Raw genomic sequence first — 23,633 nt, forward strand, 5'->3', positions numbered from 1 at the left:
TATGCCCTGTAGAAGCAATGAGTAGAGTTGAGCAGTGCAAGAGTCCCTTTGGATCTAGACCACATCAGATGATTTGAGCCTTTAAAATTCCTGTTTTCTTCATGTTTATATACAGGAATGCAAGTTTAAATAAGAGAAATCTTTTCAAAATATCTCTTTTGTGGAGGTAAGAGAGTATAAAATAGCATTCTTTAATCCAGATGAGCAGGATTGCTAGTTGTAAACTGGGACTGAAAGCCCTTGTCCTTAGCCAGGAAGATGCTGAGCAAAACAGGTGGTCTGAAAGTGCCCTGAGTATGGTCTGTAAATAAAGTAACCCATTTCTGGGCTAACAGAAATGCTCCTAGGCAGAGTAAGTAACTAACAAAACCTTCCAAATGGTATCTGCAGTGGTAGGAATTATTCTCAGCAGCTGTGCTAGCCTGCTACCCCATATAAATAGATATTTACGAAATTAATTGTAGCCTGAATCAAGTTGTCTCATCCTAGTTTTCCCCTATTATTTACAAAAACATGGCAAGTTTATTGCTTGTCACAACCTGCTCCCATCTAAAGACATGATGATCCAGCCTCGTTGCTGCTGAAAGCAGAAAGTATTTTCAACACGTTTCCAGCAATAGCAATCCTAAACAACCAGAAGTGGAGTAAGGAGTCAGCAGTGCTCTGCAGAGACATCCTTGGGGTCATTAAGTCCAAATTTCACTGTGGACAAGAGGAGACTTTGTCTAGGCAAAGTTTGCAAGATGTTTGTGTGATTATTTATGCTTTTCTGGTGCGAATTGAGGAAGACGATCTAAGGTCAGCTGAAGCTTTTTTTTACTTAAAAATAGATCTAAAAAGAAAGGGGGGTTGCCATTGTGCTACAAACTTTCTTAAAGTTAGTAAATATTTCTCAAAACACTTAAAGACTCGCTGACACAGAACTGCAAGCTAAACCTTACCTCCATTTATCTTCATGCACTCTGGTCTGAGTTTCTGTTCTGCAGTCTGAGGGCAGCCCACAGTGCTTCCTCTCCCCCATTTCTACCACAGATAAAGATTCATGAGCATAAATGTGCAAGGGGCTGAGCAGAGGCTGCAGAAGGGATATTTCCCCCACAGTCTGTGAGAATTAATTAATTGCTGTGGAGCAGTTCAGCTTTCTCTCATGCTGCTGCTGCTACATACTGATTTTTCTGTGGCTTCATAGGAAAATCAGAGACTGAAAAAAGTCCTTGCAACAACAGCATGCATAGGATCAAGCAGATAATGTGTTTCAAGTAACAAATCTGCAAGCTGCATAAAACCACAAATCGTCCTGTTGTATCTTCGGAGCAAAAGTCACATCCTTTCATTGTTTTCACTGAACATGTGCAATGAAAAATGACATTTGAACTTGGGCACGTTGAAATTCTGGAGTTTACTTTATGCTTTGCTGCTAAGCTTCGTGGCTTCTGTGGTACAGCAGGGAATACCACGCTGAACCCTCTAACGTGCTTTTTAATTAAACGTGCACATACAGTTCCTTTATATTACTAATTGTGACTGAACTTTAATGATCAAAAATCCTGCACTGTTAACTCCTCGGGCTCGTTTTGTCAAGCAGTGTTTTTCTCTTTCATAAATATTTCAGATGCTTTAGGGTTGCTGTGAGTGAGCTGCATGTGTTGCAGCCTGGCAGCCCACTGTGCTGCACTGGGATGGGAAGGTGGGCACCCAGGGGGGCTGTTAGGTAGATGTATACAGAGAGAGGGCATAAACAGGCAGAAATTGGGAAAATGAATTCTGATTGGAAAAAACATATATAAAAATGTATCTGTAAAGATAAGTGGGTTTTTATTATTCAAGGAACGTGCACTTAGTGTGATGGTTCAATAGAAAGGAAGTCGCTCTAGATGTTCAAAGATGGGTTTGTCTCTGGAAAGCAAGCAAATCTCTTTCCTAGAACACCACAGGGCAGGGTTGATAGCACTGCCTTGTTTACTGGCCATCATCTCTGGTCCACTGACTGAGACCTCGCTGGAATTTCTTGCTGCTCCACGGGAAAATTGCCTTGCAGAAGGCAATCGCAGCACAGAAAAAAGAAGCAGCAAAAATCTACATCTGAACCGTGGCTATTTAAAAAACATTGGTGGGGATTCTGAAAGTGGAAAATGTCCTTAAACCAAACGTTGCACTGTTCCACGTCCATGTTTCCATGTTACTGACCGCTGCACAGCAGAGCCGGCTCAGAAGCGCGGTAACGCTGTGTTGTTTCAGTCAGGCAGGGGCAGTGGAGGGCCGACCCCCCTGGCAGAGGAGATTGTCCCCAGCCCTGACCACCAAGTAAGTGCCCACAGCTTTCCTCTGTTGGTGGAGGGTTGCTTTCACCTCCTGCCATCCAGCCTTAGCTTCTGCAGTGTAACAGTCACTGACACAGCAGTGCTGTGTGCTCACCAACTTTCTGGTATTGCCTTCTTTCTTTCCTTCTCTCTATATTATATCCCTTTATACCATTAAACCAGCGTTCAAAGGCCACTGCCAGGTTAGAAATCATGGGATTTTTGTTGTCTTTAGTTACAATGGTTAAAGTTTCATTTCCTTTCTCGCCTGTTAGTTATGTTCTGCACCTACCTTGGTTTAGCCAGCAAAGCTAAATGCAGACAGATAGGATGATTCTGACTTTGCTGATTTATATTGCAGAGGAAAGGATCATTTAGGTGGGAACTCTCATAGAAGAGGGGAAAAAAGAGAGAATGAAAACTTCTCACTGCAGTTTACCAAAAGCCACAAGACGTTTTGTCTTATTTTTGTTTTGTTTTTTTGTTTTGTTTTGTTGTGTCACATCATTTCAACTGAAAGTTGAAATGTGAACTTTACATTATATGCTCTGGAGCTTTAAAAATGCTTCCAAAAAAACCCGTATTTTCATTGGACATGGAATGTTACCTTTCCCCAGACACACAACTTTAGGACATCCAGCATAACCACCCCCAGTGGCTAAAAGCTGCAGTCCTGGATCTGTTCTTTAATATTTCATTACTTCAACTAGCATCCACTTTAAATTTTTGTGAACAACTTCTTTGTTCTGCTGCCTTTCTTATTTGCGCTCCTAGAAATTAACGCAGCACTGTGCACAAGGAGGGCTGCCTCTGCTGCTGGCTTTCTCCTTTTTTAGAATTTCTGCCCAATGATCTCCTGAAATTTTGCCATGGTGTTTCTGGAATGCTGTGATTCTTCTCTTTTCCTCACTGCCGTTCTGTGCCCCACCAAAATGCGCTCACCCAACGTCTGCTGAAATTTATGGGGTATTTCTTTCACATTTAAAATGCAGCCTTGGATTACAGCCTCCTGCAGCACCGTGGGGAAACCACTGTCCGTTAATCTCTTTTTTTTTTTTTTCCCCTTTCAGTGGCACTGTTAAAGCTGAGAGAGCAAAAGCAATCTGTCAGGTGCAGATCAGCCTGTAGAATAAGAAACATTAGCATGTTTCATTATTCATAGGTTTCACTTCGTATTTCCCGAGCTGCTCCTGTCAATATAAAATATGCCAATTTCCTGCCTTTCAAGGTTAATATGAAACACCTCAAAGAGATTATCCGATTGAATATTTTTTCTTATTTTGCCTGGAAAATATATTGTGAATATTTTTTTAGTGTTCTGGTTGTTTTTTTTTTAAAAAAAAAACATCAAAGGCCCAGACCTGCTCACAGAAATAGCCCTGTTGCATCCAATTTGCATTGGGCTGCAGTACTGCAACTCTCAGGCACCGACACAATTCAGTGTGTGGTGAGGAAGACTCAGCTCTAATTTTACACAGAATAAACCCACAGACTTCACGGGGTGTTGGCAGGGGCTGGAAGTTGTTCTGCCACCTTTGAACTCTGATATATCCATCTATAGGTGTATTTTGAGTGCTGTGGTTATTTTTGAACTGGATGTGCACATCTGCAGTTGCACTGAAGTGAAACATTTCAAAAGCAAGCAAAGGTAAAGAAGAAGGCTCTTGTAAGACTAACTGATGGAGCCAGCAACCGTGGGTTCCTGTTTGATAGTTAAAATGGGTCAGAATGAAAGACAGTATTAAACTGGAGTTTGTGGATCCCTGCTTGCCCTCATGCTGGGAGAGCTTTGCGCATCACTTGGGTCTTTGCTGTAAATTGGAGCAGGACTCTCCTCAAGTGAGGAGATGGAGGTGCAGGTGGTGCCTGTGCAGCCCACCTCACTGTTCCCCTAAATTCTGAGCTGCTTGAATTTGCTTTCATCAACTGCTGCAGTTCAGATGCTGCCTACCCATGGCTTATGTGGCTGTGGGTCGCAGAGCTGCATCTCTGGATTTCTTGTGCTGGTTTTACATGTCCTGCAGAACAAGAGCAAAGGCTAACTTCATGATTCTCTCTTTTTATTTCAATTCTGAAAGCAGACAAATCCAGCTGTGAGCAAATACCCACATATGTCTGCCCTTGGGAAATAGTTAAATCCATGCACATTTTGTTGAGGACTTAAGCTAAATGGTCAAGACTGAATGTATTAAATGTGGGACTAAAGATTCCATGACACACAGTCAGTGGTTGTTTTTGTTTTAAGATAAGGTTGGGAAGAAAGGAGAATCAAGTGAAGAGAGCCAGTAGTATTGCTACTGCTTCCCATTCTTGTCTGCCCAAAATTAGAGTCACCTAAGGGGTTGATTTTTTTTATTTTTATTATTTTTTAAGTAGATTTGAGAGGCATATTTGCATTCTAGAGAGTTTCTCCTTTCTGGTTTTTCTCTGAAGCCATGATGTCCAAAAATGCATTTGTTTTAAATGGAAGCTAAGCTCGTCCTGTAAGACTCTGGGTCTTTAGAAGAACATCAGCCATTAAAAGAGTAACAGTAAAATCCCCAAAGCTGGAAAAGTGACATATCTTTAAGCTCTGAGCTGTGCAGATGTAAGATTTCCAACTTTTTGACATGGCAAATTCATGTGTTTAATTATCTCAATGTTTTAATATTTTAATAAGATATTTTTTTTTTTTTGCATAAGAGAAAAACCTATCTAGTCATTTGCTACTGTGAAAATAGTGACAATTTCATTCTCCTGCCACCTATTTTCCTGCCATCTTCAAGCACATCCTGTACTTTTCTGAGTTTCAGAATCTTTGCTTTCACTACAAATAAGTGCACTGACATTGCTGTCTTTGGGATATTACCATCTCTTCTTTTGCACTTGTGGGTGGCATTTTCTGTGTGTTTTTCCACAGCCATGCCCAATTTTTAGTTTTTGATGCGGTGTTGGGGTTTTGTAGAGATGCTCTGTGCCTCTGTGTGTGATCCCTGACTCCTAATGCAGCTGGAGCATTCACATACCTGTCGGTAAGGCTGGATGATGGCCTGATGTTGCCATCTCTGCCCGGGTCAGTCAGCTCCCTGGGAGTTCTTACTTCCATGAGTCAAGGCTCAAACTCTGGAAATGGACACCTGTTGGATAGCAGGATTTCTCCCTGCCAGGTGGCCTTTCATGCTTAAACATACTTACGGATCGCTTTCCAAAATGTTTACTTTTCCCACTAAAAATAACCATTGTTTGAAACTGCTTTAGACGCTAAACTCCACAGAGAGGCCAATTGCAACAGCTGAAAGTGAACCAGTGGGCCAAAAAAGCAAGGAGAGTTCCAAAGACAAGAAGCCGCCAGCGGAGCTGAGCAAGCAGAAGGGCAGCAAGCAGGAAACCAGAGAGCAGCCAGACTGCAGGGAGCAGCACGCAGCTGAGACCGACTCCATCCAGAGCGGAGGGGATGCTGCCAAGGACCCCACCTCCTTCAAGAGGATGGAGAAGAGGCAGTCGTTTGGAGGGTTTTTTAAAGGCCTTGTACGTTATGTTGATCCTATCTTTATAAGTTATTTCTTAACTAGTTTTAACTCCCAACCTGAAGGCTGTTAACCCTGTGAGATTTGTGCTCTGATGCACAGTGAGTCCATGTCAGGAGTGTCATTTTGTAGGCAGCTTGCAGGATTAGAGCTAAAATGCAATGTGTTGGTCAAAGGCAAGAAAACTTGGGCCTTAGGGTAGTGATTTACAGGTACAGTGAACTGTGGGACAGCCATAATTGCTCCCACACCCCTGCTTCACAGGTTCATGCCTTGGCCATGGGGATGATTCAACTGCTCCTGTAGCGGGTGCTGAACCACCTACAAATTATGGTGTGTGTACATGAAGGAAAAGTGAGGGTGGTGTCAGTTTGCCAAGGCGTGCTGCCTCCACACTGGTAGCTCAGTTGCTGCTCTGGAGCAGATGGTGCATCCCTGCAAGGAGCAGTGGACCAAACTCCAGGAGAAAATCAAAGCATTCCTCTTGCTGGTTGGAAACGAGCACAGATGTCACAAGATAAGCTCCAAGAATTAGTAATCAACCACAGACCAGCAAATGAAAAATTACACATTATTTTTTCTCTTTTTGTCAAAATGTACTGTAAAATTGATATGCTCCCTTTCACTGAAACCTTAAATGTAGATATGAAAGAATTCAGGACACTAAAAATCTGAGTTTCTGTAAGGCTTGCTATTACTCATGCAACAAATGCTTCCTCAGAGCACTAAATGCATAGATTTCTTTTCTCCTGTTTGCATTCAGGGTGCAGGTTAGATGTGGAACTGCCTCTGGAGCCTCTCTGCAAGAGTGCAGATTTCCATTACTTTTGATAGATCATCTGAAAGGAAGCATTTTGCATCTTTCCTCACATTGCCACAATGAGTATAGAGTTATGGGGTGACTTTTAGCATCCTTTGGAAAACTTGTAACCCGAGCTTCATCACAAAGTTCAAGTGGTGCAAAGAATATGAACTGATTGAACGTTACCTGCCATGATTCCAGTGAATCTGGTTCCTCTTGAGAGATGGTCAGCTTTTATCCCTTCCTTCCTACTCTGCTTCTAAGAGTGTCACAGAAGAAAAAGACAGCCAAGAAATCCTCCAGGTCTGAAAGAAATGTCAAGCAATACAGAGTGAAATGGTAGCATGGATCTGAAAATGAGCCCCATTAGGACTTGGGGTTATGCAGTCCGGCTGCCATGCAGACCAGTGTGAGTCATTCTGAGGCAGACGTTTTTCCACATCATAAGAAGTGTTTAATTTGCACGCATTTCACTGAATTACTCTGTATCCCAGAGAAGGCTATTTGAGTTACCAAAATAATTAAATATTGGTAGGGGGATTAAGAACAAAAGCAAATGTCATTTGGCAATATGATTGGCAGTAGGATAGTTCAGCTTCTGTTTTCTGCATCCCCCCCACCACACACACACACAGTTCAGAGTAAAATCCTGATCTGTAAAGAATCCCTGGGATGTTCCTATATGTTTAATAGGAGCAAGGAAATTCTGGAACTGGCTTGGAGTATCTACCAACTTGCACTGGTTTGGTTCAGCTTGGGACCCAGTGAAGTCAAAAGGAGAAATCTTTCCTTGGCACAGTCTCAGGAAGGAAGACTCATTAATCTGAAAGTATTAGATTAGACACAAACCAACGCCAGAAATTTCTTGTTGAGATAACAGTGCAGATCTCTGGTAACAACTCAGAAAAAATACTAAGCTTTGTGCTGACGAAACAGGAGCAGGACACACTAAGAAAGAGATCCAGGAGGCCTCACTTGCGTAACCCATGGCCACGGAGCTCCTCCTGAACTCTGGCAAGCTATTTCCATCGCAGCTATTTTAACACCACTTTCTCCTCAATGCATTGAGTCCTCTGGGAAAGGGCAAAGAGTGAGAGGATGTCATAGTCCAGGAATGCAGCTGATGGAGAAGCTTCAGTTCAAACATCTGCTCCCACTTGGGCTGAAAAATACTGGAATTTTAAATACAAATGAAGCCACTTATGCAGGCAAAAAATACCATGGCCTGGCTGCTTTATTTTGGCACAGAACATAAGGTGTAATATCTGCTCTTATGGCTAAAGAGATGAATTTCTAAGCTACATGAAATACAAAGGCATTCAGTGAGAATTAGAAAAGTTAGATTTGATAATAACAGAACAAATAATTACATCATTTTCTGAGCTACAATAACTCGTGCTGACATTGTCAGAAGCTGGGAGTGCTCAGCACGTGGGAAATGTTCTGATCTGTTCAGATCTGACACGAACTTCTGATCAAAAAAAAAACAACCTCCAACACTGTGACATTCCTGGGTGTGCACTTGGAGGCGTTCTGCCCAAAGTGTTCCAGCCAAGCTGTCACAAATGCAGACAACTTTCACTGCACTGAAAAGGGCCATGCAGAGTAATTGAGAGCGAGACATGGGCAGTAATACCTGTGCTTAAGAATCCGATGGCAGAGCTGGAATTTGGCCATTAAAAGGGCAGGAACAAAGTTCTTTATTTTATGTGGTGCTTGGAAATTCCAGTTTAGCAAGAATCATCAGCCCTCTCCCTCACAGCTTCCTGCTTTGCTCAGCAATCACCTTGAAAATGGGTGCAGCAGGGAGACTCTATTGGCAAATAACGTGAGACACTTCTGCAAATGTGCTAAATGAGTCAAAACGGGGATTATCTGAAATGAGCTTTACCTCCCCTACGTTTTCCTCCACCCAATCTGCATCATTTACAGGAAGGATGGCAAATGGTATCATCTTGTTTTGTAGGTCAGCATAGAAATTTTCAGTATTTTCACGTGTTGGATGGAATAGCTGCAGCTCAAAGTGAGTCTTATAGGGGAGGAAATCTAACTTGAGGTTTTTGCTGAACGAGCCCTAATGATGCAAACAAATCATTCACCAAACAAATGACATTTGGCATTGTGTGACAGACATTACAGCCTGCTACTTTTTTAAAGTGGCTTTTCTTTGTTGCTGCACGTAAGTGACAAAACAATAATCATTCTGTTCTAGCATCTTCAAAATGATGTAACTAGAAGCAAACCCACTGCCAGCAATGGTGTTTCACTCACCCACCCCAGCACAGGACTGCAGTTATGTTCAGGCAGGAAATGTTTTCAGTCCATTGCAATTGCTGTCTGTTCTTCTTTATACTTAGATTTACAAAGGTGAAAAGTTGAAGGCGTATCAGTGCGGTGAAGTCTAATCGCTCTAAAAAAAACACTGATCTTATTTCTCTGAAAGGAATGAGGAAGTTGAGGTCTTTCTCTCCCCATATGACACAGAATAGTCCCATGGTGTCTCAAAGTGATGAGTCAGGTTCCCAGTATGAAGCATGCTGTGTGAATGGACATTTCATGCACGATTCTGCACAGTTCATATTGTAGAGAAAGCACACAGCCCCTTTTAACACTGTCACTGTGTTTTTCTGCTCAGCCTGCAATGATTTAGGCATGGGGCTACAAACAGAACCAGCATCCATACGCACTGTTAACAGCCATCTCTTCGTGTTTGTGGATCCATTTTGCTGCTGTGTTCTTGAGATTCAATGGCTTTAAGGCCAGCAAAATCAGGTCAAGGTACCTTAAACTAGAGCCACGTTTCTATTAATTATTAGCCAAAAATTTAGTTGGCAAAGCTGGATCTGTACACTTCCTCAACCTAAACTGGATTAGTGTCTTGAACTGGTTCCAGACCTGGAATTATATGTGTCGTGTAGAAAAGTTTTATCGCTCTAACATTGTCAAATATCTGTCGTGCATGAAAGTATTTAATGCTCCTTTAACTCAGAGCAGACCAAGGCTGGCTATAATACACTATTAATCATGCTTGAGAGGCTCCCAGCATGGCTTCAATAAACCATTTAGGCCAGAGATATTTTAGTGAGAATTGGCCAGAACTGTAATGCTGAAAGTAAGCAGCAACATGTCTCCGGTATGTTGGTCCACCTCCTAAGCACAATCACTTTTTATGTTGATTGGGAAAATTATATTAAAGATACATTAAAATAATAAGTTAAGCAAACTCACAGGCGGCGTTGTTTTGGGACTGTCAGGATGTGTTCATATACTTATATAAACTAAGTGAGCAGTCAATTAGGAAAAGCAAAGGGCAGGAATGAGAATGAGTGGATGATGTCTACTGGCAAAGCTCTAACATGTAATCCCTGACCTAACCAAAAAAAAAAAGTTTATACATTTCTGTATCTTATTCCACAGGGTTCCAAAAGGATGTCTGATGCTGAAGTGCAGACAGATCCAGTGTCTATCCTACCTGCTGGGAAATCCAAGTAATGGCTGTGGGAGGATGGGCAGCTCCCTGTGAGCTCACCTGCACCAGAGATGACGCATTATTTTCCTTTAGGTGGCTGTCATCAAATGCCCAAGGCTCAAGCAAACGCTGGAGTATCTTGTAAGGTGTATCATTTGCAGGGTTTGTTCTTTAGATGTTAGAAAGAAAATGTGAAGATCATCAAGAATGTGTAGTAGTATATTTAAAGAAAGGTCATGTGGATGATTTTTAGCCTGTGGAAGGTAGGGAATGTAAGGTAAGAAAGTGGCAGTGAATTAAATAAATAGCAGAAAAAGTGCACGTGACAAAGGAATGCAGTTTGTGCAGCAGGGTGTGAGCAACAAATCCTCAGCTTTAGAGAGCTTTAAATTAGCCAGGAAAAGAAAATCTCCTCTGATAAACGTTATACTCAAATGTAAAAACAACCAAGTCCCCTTTTGTGGTTTTCTATAGTGCTGAAATTAACCATAAGCCTGCAGTCCGATAGAATCAGCGGTTCTAAAGTTACGCTTCGTCTTGGTTATTAATGTAAATTACAAAGCTAAAACGCAAAGGTTTTTCCGTGGTTGAGGCAACTTCTCTCCTGTCTTGGCGAGGCAGGATAACAAATTTAAAGCTGTTTGAGGTTCTAATGGAACACACGGGGGCAGCCGCGTCCCCACGCTGCCCTAACGCCAGGCTGCGCCTCCGATCCTGCTCCTAATGTTTGGCAGATGATAGGAAGAAATGCTTAGCTGCTTCCGATATTTGTTTATATTCGTATTTGTAATTAATCCTAATAAAATCAAAGCTGCCCAGGCAGCTCCCTGCTTCACGAGGCTCCTGTAATAACTGTGGTTAATAAATTTTACAGAAAACAGAGGTGTTGGTGCCTTATTCAGCCCTGGGCTCACTCAAACAAGGAGCCGTAAGCCTGATGTTTTAAGGCACGTTTGTGTCTGAAAGATGCAGTACTGTACGTTATTGGCTCCTTATGATTAAATAAATAAATACTAATCCTTTAAAAAAAAAATTAAAAGCTGCTTTACTCTTGAGACAAAATTCTTTATTTACATCCCTGTTCTCGGATGATTGATGTGACCTTTAGGTATAAATCAACACACTGAAGTCCTGCCTGTGAAGTGAATAGCTGTCGTTATTTGAGAAAGGATTACTACAGGCAACCAAATGTGAATTCTGTAAGATCTGTGGGACCACATTTCTAACTAGAAATGAGCCAAAGAAGAACGAGGTAAAAGAGTCATTTTTCTTTGCAGGAATCACTGGAGATGGACAGTATTTCTGTACTGCCCTGTGGGCTCGATGCAGACCACCAAAACTCACCCATGCTTCAGGTGTAGAAAGCAGAGACAAAAGGCCTTTGAGTTATAGGAGCACCTTCTGTTCTGCTCCCAGGCTCCATGGGCTTTTAACATACAGAGATATCACCATCAGTGACTGCTTACAGATTTCAAACCTGATTCATAACAGTGTACTTCTACTGCTGCGTGGGACCTGGATCTCCGTTTATGACATCAAGAGGGAAGAACTGGGATTGTTATATCCAACACCGCAACAAAACAAAATGGTTTTAGGCTTGGTCTATGCCACAGGAGCACACAGTTTTAATTAAATCAGTGAATGCAAGGCTACAGTGTGACAATCAGCATGGTTACATGTGTGTATGAAAGAGCTAGATATCAGCACAGTGAATGCCATCAGAAAAAGAGAATAAGCTATCATGCTGTAACTGTGACTTCAAGCCCCATGTAATTGCCTCTGTATTAGAATAGCACCTCATCTATTTTTAAATGAAAAACAACAAGCTAATTAATCGTATTATAGGCACCATATTATTATTACTGCATTGCAGATAGTATAAATGTTATTACATTATGGATAGATCAGATCTTCTGTATAAGATGACTCTTTGCTGGTCAGTGCTTCTGGAGCAGAACTGCACTGATTGCCATTCTGTCCTCCTGAGGCAATGAGGGCTGCTGAGATGTGCTCTGTCCCTTTCCCTTGGCAGTGGGGTTAACTTCAGGAATCAGGAAATCCTCTTGGCAGAAAAACAAGAAAAACAGCAAGTTTGGCTGCGGGTGCCTCGGTGCCACGGAGCTGTTATTGCAGATGAAATAAGGGTTCTGTTGGCAGTGCCTCCTGCAGAGAAATTCCCCGTTTTGTTTGATTCCTCTCTGACAACAGGAAAAGGAGAGCTCTGAGGAAGCGAGTCAGCCTTCTTATAATGCAGCACAGGGAGTCCCAAGAGGAACTGAAGTCTTAGGAGATGTATCCCCAGTGAAGTCGAGCTTCCGCATTCCACATGCTGTATAAGAAACATGAAAGTACAGCTGTTGTGTTCAGGCCCGCTAAAGCTTAACGAGTCGTTGGGAAATCAAAGCTTTGGGAAGGACTGCAATCCTAGACAAAGGAGAAGAGCAGCCAAACCAAGGCATTGCATTTAGGCTGTGCTGTCAGCAAACAGCCCTGGTTTTGTACATAAGATCTTTTGAGGGGAACTGAAGCAGATCAGACTGCTTCAGGTATGCACGTGCAAAAGAGTTTTAAGGACAGAATGAGATCTCATGATGATATAAATAAGCCAGGGAATGGATTTTAACTGCTGCTTTTTGCGTGTGAAGCACTCCTCTCCGGTGGACAGGCATTTACCCCCTGGTCTGCCCTCCTTCATGCAGTGCAGGGCTGGGGCTGGGCCATGCTCTGTCCAAGCATGTGGAGATGAGCACCATCGCAGCAGCCTGGGTGCTGTGGGTTTTCATAGCCTGAAAGCAAATCATCTCCTTTGAAAGTGTATCAGAGCTCAATTGCTTTTCTCTGGAATCTGTCCAGATGTCTAACTTCGTTACACTTCAAGGTGGGTTCTACAGATAATTCCCAGCTAAGCTGCCCTGCGCTGCCTCGTACAACACACAGAACAATGTCATATCCGGTTTTAAACAGTCCACCCATTAATTGTATGCATAACCAGCCGCTAATTACCAGTACACACAAAATAAATAATTGCACTTCAGCAGCTAGTACTTGTTTGGTCTAAGCATCACCTACAGCCTCTCTCAAAATACATCAACAACAACAAACCACCCTTTCCAAGCCTGTCCTGTGCATGGCAGCAGGGCTGGAGGCTCTGAGCAGCCCTTGTTGCTCTGCAGGCCCAGCCCCAGGGCTGCCCTTGGGCCCCTCACCGTCCCGGTGCCCTCAGCCCCACTGCCTGCATGCTGGGCTGCTCACTGCCTGGGTGCCCATCTGAGCATGAGACTGTCATGCAGAGCACAGGCTGCTGGGGCACTGAGTTTCATGGTACATTACTTCTTGCGGTTTTCATGTTGTCTTAGCTTTGTCTTAGCCGTGCTTATATGCCCCAAAATATCATAATAATGGCCTGGTTCCTGTGTAATACATCTTCTGAGGTTCCTTGTGGGTTGCATGTCTACCGAAACTACTTGCTGAATTGTGTTTCCAAGGAGAAGACCAGCAAAGAAAGGAACACACCTGAGAGCACCTCACACCTGTGCTGTCTACTTGTTGGCCATGCCAGGCCTGTATCCCACCTCTGCATGGTATGGAGCTGGAGCAGCACTCCAGCTGGGAGCAGGAGCTGTGTTCTGCCCCTTAATGACAAAGCTGTGCGTTAGAGATAACTGGGGAGGTGTGCTCACACTGAAAGCAGGCTCCAGCCAGGGAATGGACAGAGCTGCTGCCAGGGTGGGTACATGTGGCTGTGTGTCACACTGCTAGCCCTGCACCTTGTGCTTTTACAGCATTGTGCCTGCCTTTGTGCTCTTCTGTATGTAAGCATTTACAGCTGGCTTTGGGAAGGCATGCAAGAAAATCTGTGCTTTCAGACTGAGAAAGGATAGCATGGCAATAAATACACACAGGGTTAGAGTGCAGAGGATTTGTGGCTGTGGGGACTGAGCCCACTTGCGAGCACAGAAATGGGATAGCTGTAATTTCTTTATATTCATCTGAGAATATCAGTGAAGAAGCTGGATTTGCTATAGGCTCCACCTCTTCTGGATAACACACCCAAGTCTTTACTGGCAACTTCAGCAGTTTAGCAGTTCTGAGAATACAAAAACAGGAAATTCTGCACCCGCCTTGACAGAGACTGAAGGACTGAACAGATTCCTTCAACACTGCATTTTTTTTTTTTTTTTTTTTTTTGAGAACAAATTATCAAAAGCTTTGAAGAAAAATAAATCCCTTATCAACATTCTTTGCTTTTTTTCTTAATCCTGCAGAGGAAGCATTAACAATTTGCTTTTAAACCGGAAAGGTACGAAGTCCAAATTCCTCCCTTATCACATCCCACTGTAATCAGGTGATGCAGCACTTGACACTGCCCCGTCACCTTGACACAGAGCAGCGGGGTCCCTTATGACCACAGCAGTGTATGACACAGATCCTCAACACAATCCCAATCCTGAAGCAGACCCAGGTAAATGTGGAACAGCTCTGAGTACCGAGGGAACTCACTGATGCTGGGCACAGAAGCATTTTGGTGGTTGTTTACAACTGTGCTATAGCAAAGGACTCCATCAGAACCACAAGCCATGTAAATTTCATTCCAGTGTAACTAAATCCATACTAAGGCTTTTAGAAACATAATGTCTGCTCCTGAAAAACTTTTGGGGTCCCCTCTCGCACTCTCTAACCTCCAATCAATCCTACTGGTAAGCTTATGAGGGAAACCAGGCCTTGTCTCCCACAGTCTGCTGTGGCGGTGGGACACACACAGGTCCTGCAAGGGTTAACTGCCGCCGTGGGGTGGGCCGGCACAGCTGGTGGCAGTAAAGGAGCTAAACTCTCTTTGAGAGGGATTGGGAAAGAATATAAAGGTAGCATGGCAGCTGCCCTGGGAGGGGATTGACTGCAGAGAGAACCCAGGTAGGAGTGGTCTGCTTCCTAATGGGGGCAGATGGGCTGGGTGGGGGGTGGTTTGGTTTGTGCTGTACTGGTGTGTGTGTTCAGTCTTTCATGGGGAGTCTTATGGCCTCTGAAGGGGATGTTGGTCCTTACTAAGCAAGCCTGTCTGGTTTTAGGTCTTGTGGAGTTTGTGGTGTGGCTGGTTTGGGAAGGTTGTGGCAATATCTTGGCTCGTTTGTGAAGGATTTGGGAATGTTGTGCACCTGTAAGTCGGTGATGTCAGCCAGTGAGGTGATTTTGTTACGAGTTTAAACGTGGATTCAGCCACTTAACTTCAACCTGGAAACATAAACAACTCTGATCCCGGTTGATACTTTGTTAAAGGTGAATGGCTGTGCTAAAATGTAAACTTACTGATAGGCAGAAGTAGTGGGAATCCTCCTCAGAGCAACAGCAAGCTCTGCCTTTTTGCACTGGCCGTGGTGAGAGGAGGCTGCATGTCTTTGCAGGCAGGAGGTTTGTGTGCAGCATCTCGGTGTGCGATGGCTCCTGGCACGGCTGCATCACAGCGCTGCTGTCTGTGCACGCCGTGCACGACGCTCCTCTGGTGCATTTTGAAGCGGTTGCTGGGTTAATCCCTTTCTCGGCCTCTGAATTTAAAGCTCGTAGTCAGCCTTGATTGTGATTTAGAAGAGGTGCAGAGGGAACTTGGGACGTGCGGAGTGCCCAGGAGGAGCAGAGCACGAAGGCTTAAGGGCAGCCTGCCTTGTCCCGTGTCAGTCCCGGCCGTTGACCTGCAGTGATGTAACACAATACGGACACCGGGGTTTGTACCGAATGTCACTTTGAAACAAAGCATGTGCTTCTAGAGAAAGTTGTTTGTTTCTCCTGAGCCCAAAATCAAGCATTCGTCATCTTGTCTCCTGTGAAGCATATTGTTGTAGCTTGGAGGAAACTGAAACTAAACCATATGTTGGAAGTGGGGGTATTTAGAGAGGATATTCCTTTTTCTTTCTTTCTGATAAATCTGTGCTTCATTTTTCCAGCTTCAGGGAGGAAAAAACCAGTGATTTCTGCAGACGGGGTGAAATTGGCAGTGACTATTTCTAGTCCGTTACACGAGAGTAGGTGCTTTCAAGTACTTGGAAACAAACATTGTACTAAAATTACAACTGCTTGCTGGCAAAACGACTTGTGAATGTCTGTATTCTAGGATAGAAGCGGTATTTAAGGCTTTGCAAAGAGTGTTCCTTAAGCGTTTTGTTCACAGATGTATCTTTGTTCTTAGGTGGTGGTTGCCAGGAATTTCCCAAGCAGCTCATGGTTATGCATGCTCCTGTTTGGGGTGCTTGGCTTCCAACTTCTCAAAGAGCTTCTGACGAATGCTGTTTCTTTGACAGGGAGATCTGTGGTGATCCCTTTAAACTGATGCTATTGGCATATTTCAACCTTCTCGTTTATTTTGAACTTATTCTCCCCATTGGGCTCTTCGTAAAACCGCGGTGTTATTTCCCATACAAGCTGAAAAAGCCGCTGAGTTCAGAAATGGACTTGAAGTGTTCATCAGAAACAGTGTTGTAGGTTTGGGGACGTTGTTTTTGTTTTCAGGATCAAATATGTGTATTGTGGGTTAGTCCATTGATCTAAGTGTTGTTCTTTGTCTGACTTCGTCTTAACGCTTTTAGGTGATCTCTACCCTACCAACAAGTGAATGGGAAGTATCAAAGTACTTCTGAAAGATCTCAGTTCATCATTTGAGATGAGAATTACAGCCAATGAAAGTAATCCAGCCATCATCACCAGCAAGCATCTCAGATATTTGAAAAGATCTTTAATCCAGTCGTGGTTGCAATCAGTCTTGCTGTTGGCTCTGTGTAGAGTAAAACGAGCAGGTGAAGGGCCAATGTACAGCTGTGGAGCTTTTTGTGTCTGTGCTGCTGCTGGGAGATCCCAGGCTGAGATTCCACGCTGAGTGGGGACTGGGCCATGCAGGGATGGGTTGGGCTCTTCCCAACGTGCTGAACAAGAAGATATAAAGCAGAGCTGTGTATGCATGTGTTTAATTTGATTGTTCTCAGTGTATGTTACCTGAGACAAGGTAGGCTTGGTAACTGCCTCTGGGGGATGATGCTTCCAGCCCTGACACCCATGTTGTCACTGTTGAAGTGAGACGTCCTCGTTTAAGCAACACTGACTTTTTTTCCCCTCTTATTGCATTTGATACTCGACTTCCATTACCAGAACTAGTCCTGAACTGTTTATGATTTAATATCCGGCCCACGAGGAGGTTTGGCTTTGGGCCAGATGATGAACATGACAGGAAAACCGACGCTGGGTTGTGTAAAGGATCAGCTTGAATGAGAAAGGGGAGGTGTGGAAAGGGGAGGTGTTCACAGTGGAAGGACTGCAAAGAAGTTGCCCCAGAGCCCTATGCACAACCTGTTCTCAGCAGGGAAATATAAAAGATAAAAGCAGATAAAACAGTTCATGGTATTGAGAATGAGATTACTGCTTTCTTGTGTGTATTAGCACTGCAGCCCTTCTCACAGATGGACGCTATTATAGCGAGTAATCAAATACCAACATGTGTTTCATACAGAAAGAGATCCGAAGCCAACTGGCTAGCAGGCTATATATATGTATTAATGTATATCAGAAAGGTGACCACGTTCTTAAGCTTCAGGTCAGTCTGGAGGTGGTGGTTACTGAGAACCCAATCCTCACATCAGCTTCCAGTCTAACAAATATGCAATATATAAAAAGTATGGTGCATAAACTTGAATTCACATGAGGCTTTACCACCATTTCTATGGGTTTCAACATATGTTAAAATAATTCACATGTGAGAAATCAACTTGCTTTTACTGTAACTGAATGAGTGTAAGTCAGAGTTACCTAAAGTGAACTGCAGAGTGCAGAGCAGATCTAGTAGTGAAGATCATGACTGGTGTAGTCCTCTCCCAGCATGATAAATACTGCAGCTACATTCTGTGTGACTCTGGCATGTGACACGTCTGAAACTGATTTGGGACAGCAGGGCAAAGTGACACTGCACAGATCTGCAGCACTTGCCTCAGTCTTGCAGTGAGTAATTGCAACCCTGTCCACTTCTATTCAGGCTGCACAGAGCAAGGCTGCTCCCTTCCCTTCCTGCCAGAAAAGCAGAGCTGTCATTTCCCCAAGTCACTTCCTCACGTGACAGCTGAATCCCATCTCCATCCAGCCCTCCTGCTCTGGGCTTCACTTCCCCCTGCACTGTTATGTGCTGGGATGCTGTCATGTTTGATGTGTTCTCTTTAGTGAACCCGAGAAACCTGCTGCTGTTATTGCAGGAATGAAAAGTACTTTCCTGGAATTATGTGTATTTTTAACTACCAGTATGTTAAGGTTTGCCTGTGATTTGTTTCCTATTTTCTTACTTAGCCCCACTGTTCTGATGCAGCTCCTTTGTTTGTCCATAGCAGTGTTACCTCTGTTTTAATTAGTCAGGACATAGATAAGATCCCATAGATTACCAAACTCGATTAAAATCTGTCCTATAACTGTATATGACACAATTTTTTGATCCTGCAAATTCACCCAATGTCAGCACCAGTAGAATCCCACAAAGCGCTTTTTAACAGGGCAAGAATGAGTGGCTCTGTCCAAAAATGACAGTCTGAAACAGATTTTTCCATGAGCAGTTCTGTCAAGGCGTGCGTGCATGTACACACAGCATCCAGCATTCCTGGGACCTCATGGATTAAGTTCCTATAAGCACTATGTGATATAATTCCTTCCAGGGCCAGATTTGTGTGGTGATGTCACTGTTGCACAACTGATATATTTTTTCTCAGCTTTAAAAACAAGGCGTTAAGTAGGGAATACTCAAAGGTTCCCGGCTGTACCTCTCTCAATATTTGTGTGATATTAAAAAGAAGAAAAAGGGGGGGGCGGTGCTGTGTGCCAGCAGCAGTGCGGTTACAGCGGAGTGCCCTCAGCTCCCCCCATGCAGAGGCCGCTCCTCCATCAGCTGCCAGCGCTGCCCCCTCTTCCCCCCCACCCGCCCGCCGCGTTCCGGCCGCGCGTTTCTCTCCCGTGCCGCTGGAGGGCTCCTGGCTTCAGGTCTCGGATGCTTCTGTCTCTGGAAGCGCTCCGAGCTGCTCTTGCAGGTTGTTGTTTTTTTTTTTTTTCCTTGTCCCATTCATAGAAACCGGGAGGCTAAAAGCAGAAACGGGCGAAGCCAGCGTGACCGGCACAGGGAGCGATGCCGCCGTGTCGGTGGGCTCCAAGCCGTGCTGTCCTTTGGAGGCTCGTTCCTCTCTGTGGGGCACTGAAAGCTGCCCCCAAAAATCTCCCGGAGCCGTTTCACCCCAGCGGTGCTCCGCTCAGCAGCGCTCCCTGAGCGCGCAGCTCCGCGCCTGCAGCTTCCTTTCTGTGCGTTCCTTTCTGGGTATTCATCAGATACGTTTCACGTTTTATTTATTATTCTGGGTATTTTTTAATTATTTTTTATTTTTACCCTCCGTGATTCATTACTCAACTTAGATATTGTGCCCTGTAGCCTCTGTTCGGCGATGCTGCTAACCCAGCTTCTCTACACGAAGAATAAAACACCATCGCGGTGTGGTTTCGTTCTGCATGTTTGGATCCATTGAGCTCCCGCTCGGGGCAGCACCGAGCTTCACCTGCAGCCTTGGGGAACCCCGCGGGGTTCAGCAACCCGGGGGGAGCGGGGTGATGAGGAGCCGAAGGGAGGAATGAGAGTTTTGGAGGCTTCATCTGTTTCAAAACCGAATGTATTTAAGCCCGAAAAAAATAATAACGTACTTTAAATAGGCAGCGGTGCATAGTTTAACAGGAGCATTAAGTAAGCACCTTAGAAATGCCGTTAAAAATAAAAAGAATGAAAGAGAGTAAGTGCCTTATGTATATGAAAAGATGCATTCTCCGCTCCTTTCTCTCTTTCTCTTTCAAATGCAGAAGAAACAAAAAGGTCAAGAGAGATTTGGCCGACACCATAACACGGAAGTCACTCTTTGTGCTATTGTGGAAGTGGGATTGTTCCTCTCTTACTGCCCTGTTCGTATTAAGGATGAAATAAAAGCAATGCAAATGGCGAGAGGGGGACAAAGCCCTGCTGGGGCAGATGGCTGTTGGAGGAGAGACGCGCTTACCTGTGTGCCCCCCCGCGCTGCTCGGCGGGCACCCTGCGTTGTTTGCTGTCACCACAACCTGCTCAGAGAGCATCGATCGGTTTTCTGCCCGAGACCTTCAGATCCTGATGTAAACCTTTCCCACCTATCGCCGCCATCTAACTGACAAAGGATGCCTGGCACAAAAATGCTGATGGTGGCTGGCAAGTGCTCGAAATTAAGCCAGGTCCGCTGGTTTGCCACACGTGTGTGTGCGGCTGCACCGCTGGGTCTGTGTTTTTGGTTCGTGCATCAGACAGATAACTGTGTAACCGCCTCCTGAGATAATTAATTGCCTGGTTATGTACGTGATTAATTAAATACCGTATTGCCGTGATAACCGTGTGAGTGAGGTAGGAGTGCAGCCATACCTGTTGCGACTGGCTGAGCATCCCCAGAGAGCCGCGTTGTTAACGAGAGCCTCACACGGACCGGGGCAATGGGGATCCCTTGCGGGACACCTGAGTGCAAGAGCCATCAGTGGCTGTTAGAAGGAAATGATGTTCTCCTGCACCAGCCCTGTGCTTGTTGTGCTCCCTGCCCTGAAATGAAGCCTGGGAGCAATCTCCCGGCATTGCCTGTATTATTTCGAATGCAAACTCAGCTGGGTTTAACGAGCACACTTAGCAGTTACAGAGTGTGCATTATCCTTTAACCCTTTTGGCATAAAAGAAAACTTCTAATTTCCCACTTTCCCTATACGTAGGCATTGGCTGTGTGAACTGTCTCGGTCTTTTGCTGCAGTTGTTGACACAACGGGGTTCTGCTTTCTGGCTGCAGTTCTTAGGAACCATGGCATTTCCTGAGACTGAAAATGGTGAAACGGTTCTAAAACTGATTAATACGTATTTCAGCTTAATAATGGAAAAAAAGCGTATTGTGAACCCTCTCTTTGCAGATAGGGAACGGCTCCTACACGAGGGCTGTCTGAAGTTGCCGGCAGTCACTGTCAGCGCTCTGGTTCAGGCAGATGTGAGTCACGGACCCGGATCGAATCGTTGTGTAAATGAGGAGAATGTTCGGGTCCTTCGGCTGGCTCTGACGGGCACCGCTCTGCGCTGTGATTTCTTTGGTGATAAGAATGAGTATTTAAGCCTGTTGGCTGAAGCAATTAGCGGGCTGTCCTTTAATCACGACTCGCAGGTTAAAACAGAAGTTATTGGGAGGGGGCGGGCGCCTAGATAAGAGGAAGAAAATATTATTTTTGTGGCCCTTCTGTTTACAACTGCAGTGTTTTCATCCTTGAGAAGTTTGGTATCTATTTGTGTATGTATTTCTGATTCTATGTGCATTTGAATCGTGTGATGGAGAAAAGCCTCCGAGTTAGCAGAGCCCCAGAGTGCTTTTGTTTGTTTGTTTTTACACAGCTGCCTTCTTTGTCTTCTGAGACTTTGATCTTCAAGGGAGCCCACAAATATTCCAAAAAGAAATGTTAGTTAGAAATGTTAGTTCTCAGACTCAGAATGCAGTTGGATGTTGAATATCACGGACGTGGAGCTGCTGCTGTTGTGCTGGAGGTGTGCTGTCCCCTCTCTGCAGACCTTAGCAACCCCTGCGTGTTCCACAGGCAGTAATGAAAAGGCTGTTTTTCTGGGAAGCCACGTGCTCTGCATTCTGTCCCTGCAGCAACTCTTCCTATCCCACCAGAAGCACCTCTCTGCTCTCTCAAACGCAGCAATGAACATAGATGTGCAGTTGTTGTTTTCAGTCTCTCTGCTTGGATGCCTCTGCTTTGGTCTGCTTGTGAAGGAGGGCTCTGTTTCGGGGCTTATCTGGAAGGAGGAGAAAAACAATGTGTCAGTTGGTCCAGTAACGATCTTTGCATTTCCTTATGGCTTTGCCAGGCATCGGCGAGGGTGGGATAACCTGTTCAGCTATTTCTATTGCCTGTCTGCCAAACCCGTGGTTTCTGCAGTGCCACTGCTGTAACGTGGTCACCTTCATGGAAGAAGAGAGGTGGCTTTCCTCCAGCACTGGAGCTCTGAGCAAGCTTTGTTTTGGGATGCTTGGGGCATGAGGAACCTCAGGGATGAGTGTGAGCTGCAGCTCCCTGCATGAGGTGGTGGCTGTCTGTGGGGCAGGGATGTCTTTTCCCAGCTGCCCAATTCCCTACATTGCCTGCTGCTGGCACGGCTGGTCCCAGACCTGCTTCAGGCAATGTGACCCAGGTTGATAGAAAGCACCTTGTTTGATTGCTTACTTCCATTGATTTCAGGCCCAGCCATAACAATCAGCTCACCAGCAAACTCAGAGCTGCAGCGAGGAGCAGCTGGGTGGGCATGGAGACTTGATTATGGTGACAAGCTCCTTCCAAGTTCTTCTCTGGGAAGTGTCCCTGCACTGTGCACGATGGGGAGCATCAATGGGGTGAGTGTGGGCAGCTGCACAGGTTGGCTTCATGTGCTGCCTCGTCCTGTAACGTGCCTGTAGCTATTGTGGTGAACACAGCAGCAAGGCCTATCACAGGGAGGGCTGGGTGTGTTTTCAGATGGTTCTTTTCTGACCATAACCACACTACGGTGAATGAAAACCTGAAACAAAAAAGCATAAAGAAATGCACATTGTGTGCTGATATGCAGCGTCTGGTCAAATGTTTGCAGGGCTGTCAGGACTTGCTAGGAGTCAAAAACAAAACAAAAGAAACCACACACTCCTTCACATCTGCTGCTGCCTGACACGCTGCACAGTATCTCCTTGCTTCTAATAAAGATCACACAGCAGCTAAAGCTCTATCAAAACTTAAAGGCCAAATAAATGCAGCACTTAACCTCCGAGGGCCAGTGCCCTGTTTTATTGGCACATGGAGTGGAGGCAGCGTGGTGAGATGCTTGTGAAATGCAGCTTCCCACGTGCACCAGTGCTGCTCAAATGTCTTGCTGCAGATTTTCAGAAGAGATATCTGTGTTCTTAGAAAGAGCACATCTCTGCTCTGAGAAATCACTTATTTGAGGCTTGTTGATAAAGCTCCTTACAGAGAGCTCTGACAGGACGATCTCTCACATGCTTGGGATGCAGGATGCGAGGTGTGGGGTGGCTTATTGGGACCCAGAGATCAATATTTTGCGGGCAGGACAATTTATTCCATTTTGAAGCAGCAACTGCAGTTTCTTCTTCTTGGGCCACCAAGTGAAAATAGACCCAAGTCAAACACTCTAATCCTGGATTGATGCACGCAGGGAGATTTGGGGATCTATACCTGACCCATGTGGAGCTGCTGATAAGCTATCCCAGGCTGCTGTGCTGGGAGCCATTGCTGCTTTTATGGACACAGAGAGGGCTGCTTTGGTTTCCATGCAGAAGGGATGTGCTGAAGGATGAGACTCACAGTGCCTGGAGTAGGGAGTGGTATACATAACACCAGTGAGGGTCATGGGTTTCGAACGAGACTGGACTGAACCAAACAAGCAACCCGAGTCTGAACTGTGGGAGGCTCAACTCATTCATCACTCAAAGTATTGCTCAGTCTGGCTCACTGAAAGCAACACTGAAGTG

General features: G+C 44.8%; 1 protein-coding gene across 6 annotated transcripts in view; it reads left to right on the top strand.

The window, feature by feature from the left end:
* BCAS1 (brain enriched myelin associated protein 1) overlaps nt 1–11,105 on the top strand; it is a 37,812-nt gene extending 26,707 nt beyond the window's left edge. For 2 of the 6 annotated variants that reach the window (XM_031616174.2, XM_031616165.2), the window contains exons 9-11: nt 2,239–2,304; nt 5,538–5,807; nt 10,026–11,103. In XM_031616174.2, the coding sequence (XP_031472034.2) occupies nt 2,239–2,304; nt 5,538–5,807; nt 10,026–10,100 (411 nt within the window). In that variant the 3' untranslated portion in view covers nt 10,101–11,103. Of the gene's footprint in view, nt 1–2,238; nt 2,305–5,537; nt 5,808–10,025 lie in introns of all 6 variants that reach the window. The other 4 variants (XM_031616191.2, XM_031616155.2, XM_031616160.2 and 1 more) reach the window with 4 other exon arrangements.
* Nucleotides 11,106–23,633: the final 12,528 nt, after the last annotated feature.

Source organism: Phasianus colchicus, chromosome 17 (assembly GCF_987193195.1).
Source record: "Phasianus colchicus chromosome 17, bPhaCol1.hap1.1, whole genome shotgun sequence".
Lineage (NCBI taxonomy): Eukaryota > Metazoa > Chordata > Aves > Galliformes > Phasianidae > Phasianus > Phasianus colchicus.